Here is a 13,953-nt window from a genome sequence, read left to right on the forward strand (position 1 = left end):
TCTTCACTAAAGCTCTCTGTGGCTGTTGCTTCGTATTCGAAGCTGATATGAGTGGCTGTTTCCTCCTCCTCATTACATAAACTGCAAATGGGATCATCGTTGTATATACCCATGTGTGGATGTTTTCTCAGATTCCAGTGACTGGCTAGTAGTCCTACCACTCCTCTGAGTTTAGCCCTCTCCAATTGCGTGCAGTGTTTTTGCCAGTTTCCGAAGAAGTTTCGGTGAGGGTTGTATCATCCTGGCGCATTTAGCCGAAGGTCGTGGGTTCGAATCCCACTCGTAGCACTGACTTTTTTATCTCAATCAAAACCTTATAGTAAGGTAGTATATCTTCAATAAAACTCTTCGTGGCCATTTCATTTGTTGCCGAGTGTCAAATAGATTACACGACATTTGAAAAATGGCAAAACGAGGGAAAATTCAAAAGGTGGGGGTTGAGATGGGAAGTTAGTGTCCGAGTGGATCGAAGTCACGGTAGTTCAAGTGGTAGAGTAGCGGCGTATCAAGCGAAGGTTGTGTTCGAATCCCGCTCATGACACTGACTTTTTTATCTCAACTAAAAACCTTAATTAATTGAGTGCTAATAATATTTACTTGGACACAATTTCCTTTCTAAAAATTCTTTAACTTTTCTGGGTAAAAGAATGATAGATTTTATTTTATTTTTGTTTCAGCAGCTACTTAGCATTTATTTTTACGAGTGACAACAATTAATTAAAATATATAAGTTATATTTTGATAACAATCTCCTAATTAATTTGATTTGTTATATAAAATTTTATTATTATCAAATTGCTTCATAACAGTTACATGGGCGTGATCAAAACCCACTACACTAATTTATTTTTATTGATAGTGTGAAAAAAAAAGGAAAATGGTAATTAACTTTGTAACCGTATTCGTTATGTCGTTTAAGAATCTCACTATAGATTTAGTTTTGGCTCCGAAAACCGTAAACTTGATTCCTTGTGCAGTCGCAGACTGATTCGTGTTTTGTACTTAAGAGACTAAAATCACTTGCACACCAGCCAAAATTAATCCCTTTTTTTATGTCACGTGTATGATATAGGAATCTGGGACAGTAAAGTTGTTGACTGTTCGTAAGGTTTTCCAACTTCAAAAGAATGTTTAGAAAGTGAGGAAAAGAGGCACCTGTTCTTAAAATATTAAACAGCTCAAATGTAATTGCAGTTCTTTGTTATAATATCGTATAAACGTTTAATACTTCATCCGACCAATGACACAGGTTTACTTATGTCAGCAATACAGAACTATGCACATAAAAGCATCACGGGGTAGCCTGAAAACGTCCAGCACTTCGACCTAAAACTCAACTTAGTTTTTCATCCTAATCCTTTTCATTAATCCCTCTTCCACTTAATAATCTGGAATACACAAGGATAAAAGAGGTAGCCGCAAAATCTCTACTTGCTCCTCGACGGATATCACCTGTGCATCTAAAACCACCAAACTCTTGTTTCATCCTCTCTTTACACTTTCACAAATTGGGATAGAGGTAATGATAAATTTGGCTCAAAATCCGCTTACATTTCGACCTAAAAAAGCCCGAAATCACCCAAATACTTTATTGTTACCAATGTGTGGTGATTAGTGACCGTTAATTGATAATTATTCAGAAATCATGTGGAACACGACACGCAAGAATGGCACAATTACGCAGAAGACAAATATTTTGAGTGAATAGAAATACTTTGATTGAATATAAAAAATATATATATTTTGCATTGTATAAATTCACTTTTCCACATCCAAAATGTAATTGTTATATGTAAACAATTTTTGTAAATCCCAGGCTCTGAAGATGATCTCAATAAAGATCGAAACGTTGGCACGATAAAGAAAATGTTTTTCTGAAACCTACATCACACCAGACCGCATCTCACGATTTCTGAATAAATATTTATTGTTACCTTTCTCATAAATCCAGCCCTCTTTCCACATAAAACAAATAACCCCTAGGTAGGGACATGGTGTCAAATAATTACGTGGATAATATTTTCATTTGTTATTTGCTTGGCGAAGACAGAGAACTATAAAGCTCACATTTTCAGAAATAATATTAAAACGTTAATGGACAATATAAAAAGTGTGATTCACTCATTATGTGTTATTGTAACCTATTATTAGTTTATGAGCGGCAAAAATTAATCAGACATGAATGAGATAATATTCTAAAACGTGCGCTCATGCCCATTTCGGTTTACAGATAGGAAAAACAGTAGTATAAAATGGATGCGAGATAAATTTAGTTCAGTAGGAAAGAAACATGCGAGTCGTTTTATTAATCGGGCTTCTTGTCGGATCGGCTGTGGCCGACACGGCTGAATTGAACGGTTACGTCGACCAATTTCTTAATGGCGTGCGTAATAAGTTGATAGAATACGGCAATGCAATTGTAAATATACCAGATGTGAACTACAATTTCGAGAAAAAAATATCGTTTATTACGGTCAATGGGGAGCTAAGATGTAGCGATGGATATATCAGTTCTCTCAATTCTTTCAAAAGGTAAATTAAACACTTACATCAGAACATCGAAAACGAATAATTTATGTGTTTTGACAGATCGTCCGACGCGGCAGTAACCATAACGGAGAACTACATAACAGTTAGTGTCGGACTTAGGTTCGACGATTTGGAGTTCGGCTACGGAACTTGCGAGGTTAAATCTAACTTCATCCCGACTACCAAGACGAGAGTGAAGATGACCGTCGGCACAATAGCCGTCAATCTCAGGTTTACGTTTCACGAATACGAAAAAGATTGCGATATCTACGTCGAAGACGTGTACCTCACTAATCTCGATGGAATCAAAATTCAAACCGGAACCCGTCTTATTAACAGAGTAGTAGATAAGGTCCTGAACTGGGTGGCTAGACGCTTTCGAAAAGATGCCATGAATTTAATCAACAGAAACATAAAAGACCTACTTGGCCGTCCAGTCGGATTATGCGACAAATCATTAGGTTTTCTAAAATACTTGCAAAACAATCCAACTGAATGAATTAAAACGAAATGTAGAGCAAACCCAGCATATTATGTGATAATAAATGTGAGATCATTTTCAATTATATATTAATTTAAACTGATCATTAATATGAAGTGATACATGAATAAATTTTGTAATGTAACAAATTGACATTCCTAGTGTATTTTAGTATTTAAGTATGGACTGGGTTTGACTGTGAATCTTGAAAAAGGACACTATTCAAGCTCATCAGAATAAGTATTAGTAAATACAATTCGTAATATAAGGTAAAGAATAATTTTTAATAAACCCATTATTTTTATTTTTGTTTAATCAATGCTTATTAGAACTACCTCTTACAGTGTAACTATACAAGAGAAAAATTCACAATAAAATATAAGCAAAATCTATAAACAGTTGAGAAAATACTTATTGATTTAAAGTGGCATAAGATTTTTTTTTAATGTTTCACTCTCAACGCCATTGGCACTGTTTAAAAAATGTGCACTACATCGTCTGTTTAGCCGGTAAAAAGGGTTGGATGGAAGCCGGCAGGATGAAAATTATTTGATTTGAAATTTTAGCGATAAGAAGATTTTTGCGAAATTTGTGCAAACAGGATCGAGTAATTTCGTTATAAAACAAACATTTAAATTTTTGAATGTAGTTTCATTTCATACATAAAAAAAGAACCTAGAAATTTTAGAAGAATTGTTATTTCCAGCGTTTGGCTGAAACGTTCTAACTTGGCGACACATCCACTGGAAGTCTTCAGTGAGTGTGTCCATATTAATTCTAGGATGGAATTTTTGTTCGGCAGTTCACATAAGGGTTATTGTACCCTTGGATCAGTTCTTGTCGTTATCTCATTAATATGATCCAGCATATCAGTTTTTTATGCCAGGTTAAAAAAAAATCGACTGATTTATTAAACAATGCTTTGAAATACAAAACGAATGCAGAAAAAAATGTAAAATAATTTTGTAAAACATCATTTTTATTAATTAAGTTTTTTCGTTGAGATAAAATAGTCAGTGTCACGAGCGGGATTCCAACCCACGATCTTCGGCTAGATACGCCGCTGCTCTACCACTTCGTTCCACTCGAACACTAACATCCCATCTCAATTCCACCTTTTGAATTTTCCCTCCTTTTTGGGGTTGAGATGGGAAGTTAGTTGGATCGAGGTCACGATAGCTCAAGTGGTAGAGCAGCGGCGTATCTAGCCGAAGATCGTGGGTTGGAATCCCGCTCGTGACACTGACTTTTTTATCTCAACGAAAAACCTTGATTAATACAAATATATTAATTGGTCAAGCGCACCACGAAACTAGTGAATATTATTTTTAAGAAGTAGGCTATGAAGTGTGATGTACTGGATTAAGGAAAACACGGATGAAAAGACAGTTGTAGTTACAGGCAGTTGAAATAATCAATTACAAATGCATTTCATTTGAATTAAATTGACTTTCCTTGTATTTTATACTACATTGACATTAGCCTTGTAATCCACAAATTATTTGATTGATGAAACAACTTTTAATGTTTAATAAAAAATAAGTAATTAAAGAAATAAGGTGAAATTGTGTTTGTGGAATAGATGAAGCCCGTTTAAAAAATAACAACTTTTTACATTTTTCTAATCTCCGTAGTTTTTGAGTAAACGAAGGTTAACCTAGCAGATTAAAATTTTATCTTCTACATCATACTACTTTTCTTATAAAAATCAGTAATAAAAACAGTTTGCAGAAAAGAAAATATTCAGTTCGTTCGGTACGCCTTCGAGAAATATATCTTGATCATCAAAACTTTTAAATTATTATTACCAATCCACAAATATGAATTTGTATAGAAATTTATGTTTAAAACATGAAAATTTTTAAAGTGATAGTTATGATTTACAATTCGTACATTTATATCGTAAATGTGACAAAAGATAGCTTTTCATGAATAATTCTCGTGTTAGCTTTATCATGTCATAACTAGCTGTTCGTTATATGAAAGCATGACACATCTTTTCATTTTCAGGCGAGATCTAACTTCAATTTTACTGCTGTAATGTAAAATAATTATCACATTGACAACAAGCCTGATCATTTAGGTTTTTAGCCCTCAAACACAAAGTTCCCTTTATGAGGCTGTGAAATTGTAATTTACAAGTTGTTATGTACAGTTTTACGACATTATTTTTTGTAAAGCTGTACAACAAATGAATCATGACTGATATCTAATCGTCCATGAGCTTTGAACTAGAGCATCCCTTATTTAGAGCGGAACTTTTTCATGTGGATATTTTCTAATATGTGGGTTGCCTAATGAGTCAAAATGAGTCTTTCTTTATTGAAACGGTGGAAATGTGAGTTAGTTAAATAAATATTCGGAGATCGTGAGATGCGGTCTGGTGTGACGTAGAAAAACATTTTCTATATCGTCCCAACGCTTCGAACTTTACTCAGAAATCGTGAGATGCCAGCAGCAGTAAATTACCATTTAGTTTATCAACTATGCCATTTATGAATAGTATACATAAATGTGTGGTGATTAGTGACCGTTAATCGATATTTATTTAGAAATCGTGAGATGCGGTCTGGTGTGATGTAGGTTTCAGAGAAACATTTTCTTTATCGTGCCAACGTTTCGATCTTTATTGTGATCATCTTCAGGCCCTGGGATTTACAAACATTGTTTACATATAACAATTACATTTTGGATGTGGAAAAGTATGCAAGTATACAATGCAAAATATATTTTTTATATTCAATCAAAGTATTTCTACTCACTCAAAGTATTTGTGGCAATGGCTCAAAGAATGGCACAATTATACAGAAGACAAACACTTTGAGTTAGTCCCAGGCCCTGAAGATGATCTCAATAAAGATCGAAACGTTGGCACGATAAAGAAAATGCTTTTCTGAAACCTACATCTCACCAGACCGCATCTCAAGATTTCTAAATAAATAAGTATACATAAAATTGGATCTGGAAGAGAACCTTGAAGACACGCGACCATGGACTGAAAATTTTCAGACCTAGTGCTATTAATTTTAACACCATTTCACATAGATAACTTTTGTAGTCGAGCAAAAAGATCTCTAGATATTCCGTATGAACACAGCAATTTATGACCTATTGTTAGGTCGGTATGGCTTGTTTTGCCCGGAATGTATCCTTTTTATTACTATTTTTTTATGTATCACAAGATTAGAAATAACAGGATCTACGTTGGATGGGCGTAATTGATGTAGGTCATTAGTTCACAACATTTTCTCAAAGGCCTTGATGATTACACATATTTTAGAGGTAGTCGGTAATTTTTACCACCCATTCTACTTTCGGACTTGTAAAACAAGTCCAAATTTTCCTTTGATACATCGAAAATTCCCAAGTCTTGGCAACCTCGTCCCTTGATATGGCACATTCTTCGAGAGGTTCAGTGAATTTGAAAAGTTAAAGCAAGATACATTATATTCACAACCGACTTAAATTCTGTTAAAGAATTAAGCAAATAGTGCAGATATCCGATTCATTGGAAGCCCTTCCTCAAGATTACAGGTTCGGGTTAAATCAATATAATTCATACATAAATTGATACCTTTCCAGAATTGCTTTATATTTCCAAACAAAAAGCACTCTAAAGAGTTGATGTATTCAAAATAATCGAAGTTCTTTTACTCCATTTTTACAGAGGGTTAAAAAAATCAAGGAATCTCCTTACTGGCCGAATTGCTTGTAATTTATGTTGAGTAGGTATTTCTTAGTATAAGAGATTTTAAAGCAGATGAGTAACATATAGAAAAATATGAATTTGACATTTTAACATCGGAACAAACTTCAAAATACTTACATTAATCATGGTATAAAACTAGAGACTTCACTATTAATATTATTGTGTTTAGTGACCGTTAGTTGATGATTATTTGGAGATCGTGAGGTGCGGTCTGTTGTGATCTAGGTTTCAGAAAAACATTTTCTTTATCATGCCAACATTTCGATCTTTTTTGAGATCATCTTCAGGGTCGGGATTTACAAACATTGTTTAAATTTAACAAATACATGTAGGATGTGGAAAAAAGTGAATTTATACAATGCAAAAAAATATATTTTTTATATTCGATTAAAGCATTTCTACTCACTCAAAGTGTTTATTTTCTGCGTACAAACACTTTGAGTGAGTAGAAATACATTGATTGAATATAAGAAATATATTTTTTTTGCATTGTATAAATTCACTTTTTTCCACATCCAACGTTTATTTGTAAAATTTAAACAACGTTTGTAAATCCCAGGCCCCGAAGATGATCTCAATAAAGATCGAAACGTTGGCTCGATAAAGAAAATGTTTTTCTAAAACCTAAATCACACCATATCGCATCTCAGGTTTTCTGAATAATTATTGACTAACGGTCACGTTTCGATCTTTATTGTGATCATCTTCTTGGCCTGGGATTTACAAACATTGTTAAAATTTAAGAAATACATGTAGGATGTGGAAAATACAATGCAAATAAATATTTATTTTGTATTCAATCAAAGTATTTGTACTCACTCAAAGTGTTAGTTTTCTGTGTAGATGTGCCATTCTTGTGTGTCTTGTTGAGAGTGCCAGGGACATATTGCTGTTTTATGTATATATACATTGGATTTTGAAGAGGGGAAGGAAATTAGGATATGAAGACATTTTTGTATGAGGAGTTGGCTTCTTTGAGGTGGATGGAGCCGACGATGAGAAAAACCTGGGTAATGGTTCGGTCGTGGCTAGCCTTTTAGGATTATTATAGGTTGTAGCCGCGATTGAGTTTACACGTGTCAGTTTTCTAATTGATGCTGTGTTTATCTCTGTTGATGTAAATCATTTCTTAAAAGTTGTTTCTTTTTGTTGATTGTTTAAGTCAAAATTGTGTTTGTGTTCAAAATGGTGGGTAGCCAGTGCTGTAGGATTTTGCTTGGTTTTTTGTTTTGCAATCGTAGATAGTTAAATAATTGGTTTATTTAATTTTTGGTTGTATATAATACATATACAAGTGTAGATAATAATAAAGAAAACGTTTCAAAAATTAGTTTGTATATTTGTCACAGCTGACTATTATTTCGTATAATTTCCATCTTTTTAAATAAACGTTTAAGGAAATTCGTCGATTGCTTGTACCCAAGAATACAAGTTACAGTTTAATTGTTTAAACTTCTTAACCTTACCATTTATATACATTTTTTTCCTCTGACATATTTTTAACATATCTCGTTCTGCATGAATCCATTTTGAAATTTGTGTATATTAGAAGAAAAAATAGTTTCGACGAAATAATTTTGACAAATTTGTCTGCTTGCACTTATCTCACTGGAATTTCTATGACAACATGTAAACTGTAAATTTTCTTCAGTTAAAACAAACAAAACCCCAATTCCAACTGATTTCTTCTATTAATTATTTTTAATTAAACTTTAAAAGTCAATCAATTAATTTCTGGATTACAAGGGTAATGTCAATGTAGTTGAAAAAATACGAGGAAAGCCAATTTATTTCAATTGAAATGCACTTTTAATTGATTATTTCAACAAGACTAAGCAAGGTGGGATTTTGTTTATAGATAAGATAAAAGTATATAATCGTACACGGTATTTATCTGGATCAGTGTAATACCGACATGCGTGTTATATGGATAATCGGACTATTAATCGGCTCGGCTGTTGCCGATACCGTCCTTCTTAATAATCTGTTTGACCAGTTGCTCCAATCGGCGCGATCTTTGATCCAACAAGGCGGCATGGACACGATGAAGATACCTGACATGAATAACGATTGGAAAACAAGATGGCACTTCATCAAGGTCAGCGGGCATCTCAGATGTCGAGACGGATGGGTCAAATCCCTCAGTTCTCTACAAAGGTAATATTTTTATAATGTTACTTTCGCCTATAGAAAATTATCTTTGAACTTTGTGTTAGGACGGGCGATGCGACTATGACGACCAATGGGGACACAGTGACCCTGAGGGTATTACTAGGATTCGGCAATTTGGAGTTCGGCTTCGGATCGTGCCAGGCCAAAGCTCACCGTATAGGGTCCACTACGTCCAAGGTCAATGCGAAAGTCGACTCCAATTCCGTCGAACTCCAGGTATCGCTCAAAGGCCATGGTGCCCAGTGCGTCGCCTCCGTAGATCACATCGTCCTTAACCACCTTGGAAAAATCAAGATTCACACCGGCGGTGGACTCCTACACAAAATCGAAGACAAAATTTTAAACTGGGCAGCGAGCCACTTCCACGACAAAGCCGTCGGATCTATAAACGAGAAATTGAGTGATGTCGCCCGTCGCTCCATTCCCAAATTAGATTTGTGCTCAAAAATTCCCCACTGATCAGGTAATAAATCCACAAATTGTACGTGGGGTCTTATAAGATATATATACACGCAATAAAATCTTTTTCAAATTCGACTATGATCAGCTGTTCAAACATCTAAACAGACGTTTAAGAAATATTTTTTCCCTAATCCCGATTAATTTGTTACTGACTAATAAAGGCACTAATCTCTTTGGTGTCGCTTAACATTAATGTGACTTAAATGATATAATAATTAATCTATATTACGTTTTAGTGGTCAATTGACCAAGTTATTTCTTTCAGTTAATTATTCTATCTATGTAAGGTCGTGATTGAGATAAAAAAGTCAGTGTCACGAGCGGGATTCGAACCCACGACTTACGGCTAAATACGCCGCTGCTCTACCGCTAGAGCTATCGTGACTTCGATCCACTCGGACACTACCTTCCCATCTCATCCTCACCTTTCGAATTTTCTCTCCTTTTTACCATTTTTCAAATATCGTGTAATCTATTTGATTCTCGGCGACAAATGAAATGGCCACGAAGAGTTTTATTGAAGATATACTACCTTACTATAAGGTTTTGATTGAGATAAAAAAGTCTTTTAGCGGGGTTTGAACCCACGACCTTCGGCTAAATGCGCCGCTGCTCTACCGCTTGAGCTATCGTGACTTCGATCCACTTCAAGTATTTATTTATATTCTACGCAGCATTTCATCCAGACAGGGAGTTAAAACCAGCAACAGTCACATAACTTTTTTATTTTTTTAACATTGGACATTGTAAACTCCAAAATTACAAAAAAATCTTCACTACACAGTTTCACACGCAGTTAGGGGTATATAAAATACGCCACCCAGCAAAATTTCAGTCAAACCATGTTGCAAAATAGTGACCCAAAAATCCACCATGTTTTTTTACCGACGTTTCGACCTTTATTTCGATCATCATCAGGGCCTGGTAAATCATAAAATACATCTTCATAGCAAAAATACAATGCTACTCTTGACCTATTGTGACGTCGATCCATTCGGACACCGACCTCCAACATAACCGACGAATTTTCCTTCTTTTTGCCATTTTCAAATGTCGTGTAATCAGGATTGCATTTTCAGCGACTTATGACGTGGCCTCGGGCTGATGATACTTGATACTTCTTTTCTTTATTAAATATTAATAATTTTACGTTTTAGTGGTCAATTGACCAAATTATTCCTTTCGTTTAATTATTCTTTCTAGGTAAGGTCTTGATTGAGATAAAGAAGAACATCGAAATCCTGATAGCTCAAGTGGTAGAGCAGCGGTGTATTTAGCCGAAGGTCGTGTGTTCGAATCCCACTCGTGACACTGACATTTTTATCTCAACCAACACCTTACTTTAAAAAAATAATTAATTGAAAAAAATGATATAATAATATTTTCATTGCAATAAACTATTTTAAATTCCAATATTGTGAAATTTTTTATTAAAAGTTTTATTTTATCGTATCTCGGAAAAGGTCTGCTGGTGTCATTTTTGCCCCAATTTTACATTAGCTCTCTTATCATTCTAGTTGTACAAGTACCAGCAATCTCCAGTATGGCCCATAAGTAATAGGAAGAAAAACGTCTGAAAACAAAATTGAATGCCAAATCAATAATTGTCGATTTAATTGTTAAACGTCAAGTATATCCTGTCTCGTTTACCGAACCGCAAAGCTCCTGGTATTGACCTGACAACATCCCAAATTCTCCAACAACTCCCTAAAAAAGCCATTATATTCCTCACATACCTCTACAATTGTGAACTCCGCACAACCCATTTTCCGTTAGTTTGGAAATATTGTAACATTATCCTCTTCCTGAAACCTGGCAAACCAGCTCAAAAATCCTCATCTTATCGACCGATAGTTTACTTCCCATCATGTACAAAGTATTTGAAAAAATTCACCTTAAAGGCTATTGCCACAATTAAAGTCTAACCTCCTCCCCGATCATCAGTTTGGCTTCCTCCCACACCAGTCCAGGAGGTGTTTCGCGTTGTTTATGGTATATCGTCTTCCCTCGAGCGCAAAGAATATTGTATGGGAGCTTTCCTTGATACGGCACAAGCGTTTGACCGTGTTGGCACATGGAACCCTGTACAAATTAAAGCGTGTCCTTCCAAATACTCTTTACCCAAGAGCGGTACTTTCGGGTCCGACAAGGATCAGATTACTCCGAATACTGCTCTCTGGCCGTGGGAGTACCGCAGGGCAGTGTGCTCGGACCAATCCTGTACATCCTTTATACTGCAGATATTCCCACTAAACCTTTTGCCAAAGACATAGCTGTACTATAGCCTAACCCCGATCCTGCAGTTGCTTCACAAGAGGCATATCACATGTATAGCAGATTGGTGTGGACCATAGAAAATGAAGATGAACGAAAGCAAGAGCGTCCATGTCACATTTACACTCCGAAGCAAACCTCCTCTCACTATATACTACAGTATCGTTCCTATCCCCAAATCCGACTGCGTTCGCTACCTTGGGTTCCACCTAGACTCACGACTAACGTGGAATCAACATACACGACTGACACGACAAAACCTAAACAGACGGTATGGACTACTGCACAGACTTATAGGACGACAGTCTAAACTATCGACAAAAAACAAACTTACTATTTACAAAACACTACTACAACCGATTTGGACGTACGGAATAGAACTGTGGGGAACCGCTAAACCTTCCAATATCCAACTTCTCCAATCCTTTCAATCTAAAGTCCTCAGATCCATTGGAAACGCTCCTTATTATGTCTCAAATGCTACACTCCACAACGACGTTCAAATTCCTTATATCCACAAATTTATTCTCCAAAAATTTACCTAGTTTCACAAAAAACTCTCCCACCATCCAAATAGACTTGCCAAATCCCTGTCCGATAGAACTCATCCCTACAACCCCATAAGGCGTCTTAAGAGGAAATGGCCCCGCGACCTTCTTTCCGAGTAAACTGTAAAAAAAAACACAGTTGTACATAAGTTCATGTATCCGCAAATTACATATTGTAAATAATAATTACAAATTGTAATAAAAATAAATAATAATAATAATTTGTTAAACGGAAATTTTTTGATATTAAAACTTTTAAGAATAGTAAGTTTATTATTGTGGATTTATTTACGTAGAAAAATTCAAATAAAACACCACATAAATAATGGTACAGACGAACAATCGCATCTATTTTTCAAATGTGTGAAGTTATTAGGAGATATGGACCATACTTACAACAAAGAAAGAAAACAACTATTAGATGGCAGTCAAAAACAATAGAAAAGAAGATACAGAATAAATTAAAGAAATGACAAGATCGGTATGCCTAATTCATACTGGGAAACATACCTGCACTATTTCAGCAATAAAATTGACATTCAGTTGCATACATACATCGCGTGAATGGCATACTTAAATGCTACCTTTATGACAAGATGAACTAAAACCCGACATAAAAGTAACTCATCATAAAATTTAAAAAACTACAGAAATACATAAGATGGGTGTAAAATGTCACAGAAAATGAAATTAAAAGAAAATTTTGAAAGATTGTTTTTCAAATGAAAATAAAACAAAGATATTAAGAAAAATAAAACGTTGAAATTAATAAAATAATATACAACAAAATATAAGCAAAAGCTACAACAGGAGAAAAACTCCTTTCTGCTACGCGCTCAATAAGTAGATGGTGATAGTGTCATAAAAATTGCGTTTAAAATAGTTTTTCACTCACATCGTCATTGACACTATTGAAAAGATCTTTAATCCTTCGGCTGTTTAGTCGGTGAAAAGGGTTGGATGGAATGTGGCAGGATGGAAATTAATTGGTTTGAAATATGCAGTGGTAGGAAGATTTTTGCGATATTTGCAAAGGATCGAATTTCTTCGTTACAAAGTAAACATTTAGATTTTTGAGTATAATTTCATTTCATACATATAACACCTTCCAGCTGGCCGTTGTCAATCTTATCATTATTTCAAAAATGAGAAAAACCGAGAATGAAATCCGCCGATTCTGGCTGTAAATAGGCAGAGACATCTAACATGACTTTTGAAACAAGCAAACAGTGGCCCAAAAACTGTCCCGTCTCTAAAAAATGAATTGCAACCATAACAGTTGGTAATTTCGACGTTTAAAAGTAAATAAGGGTTAATTCCATAATCGGTTGTTTAGTGCGCAGTGGATGAAATGAGATTTTTGTCGCCTGTGAACTAAACTTAAAAAGAAATAAGTCAATTAGACTATTATTCGAGATAACCTGAATATTCTGACAATAACGTTATCGCATGTACAGAGATAAGTAATAAAAAGATTTATTACAAAAAACATAATATTCTCTAACCTATATGAGGTACATGGAGGGTAAACCCGACTTAAGTCCTTATCAGAGTCATTGAATGATATAGCACCTCTAGCCAGACTGGTACATACCCATCAAATATCCTTCGTAGTTAACCCTTTAATTAATTTTTTTCAACTCGTAAAAATAAAGAAGGGTTAATTCCACAATTGATTTTTTAGCTAGCAATGGAAGTAGTGAGATTTTTATCTCCAGTGAAGTAAAAATAAAAATATAAAAATAGGTCTGTTAGATTAGCATTCCAGATAATCTGAT

The 13,953-nt window shown here is 34.8% G+C and overlaps 2 protein-coding genes across 2 annotated transcripts; both read left to right on the plus strand.

Annotated features, from left to right (window-relative positions):
• Positions 1-2,263: 2,263 nt before the first annotated feature.
• On the plus strand, positions 2,264-3,650 carry LOC106673958. Its single transcript, XM_014406365.2, has 2 exons — positions 2,264-2,532; positions 2,590-3,650. The coding sequence occupies exons 1-2, from the start codon at positions 2,291-2,293 to the stop codon at positions 3,026-3,028; spliced, it is 681 nt and encodes a 226-aa protein (XP_014261851.1). The 5' UTR covers positions 2,264-2,290; the 3' UTR covers positions 3,029-3,650.
• Positions 3,651-8,560: 4,910 nt separating this feature from the next.
• On the plus strand, positions 8,561-9,434 carry LOC106673683. Its single transcript, XM_014405873.2, has 2 exons — positions 8,561-8,876; positions 8,936-9,434. Exons 1-2 carry the CDS (start codon positions 8,635-8,637, stop codon positions 9,348-9,350), a joined length of 657 nt encoding a protein of 218 aa, XP_014261359.1. The 5' UTR covers positions 8,561-8,634; the 3' UTR covers positions 9,351-9,434.
• Positions 9,435-13,953: the final 4,519 nt, after the last annotated feature.

Source organism: Cimex lectularius, unplaced genomic scaffold (genome assembly GCF_000648675.2).
Source record: "Cimex lectularius strain Harlan isolate CLEC.00 unplaced genomic scaffold, Clec_2.1 scaffold123, whole genome shotgun sequence".
Lineage (NCBI taxonomy): Eukaryota > Metazoa > Arthropoda > Insecta > Hemiptera > Cimicidae > Cimex > Cimex lectularius.

Coding starts and splice junctions, on each gene's coding strand:
- LOC106673683 (XM_014405873.2), top strand. CDS start 8,635: ATGCGTGTTATATGGATAATCGGACTATTAATCGGCTCGGCTGTTGCC. Junction 8,877..8,935: donor TCCCTCAGTTCTCTACAAAG/GTAATATTTTTA, acceptor ACTTTGTGTTAG/GACGGGCGATGCGACTATGA.
- LOC106673958 (XM_014406365.2), top strand. CDS start 2,291: ATGCGAGTCGTTTTATTAATCGGGCTTCTTGTCGGATCGGCTGTGGCC. Junction 2,533..2,589: donor TCTCTCAATTCTTTCAAAAG/GTAAATTAAACA, acceptor GTGTTTTGACAG/ATCGTCCGACGCGGCAGTAA.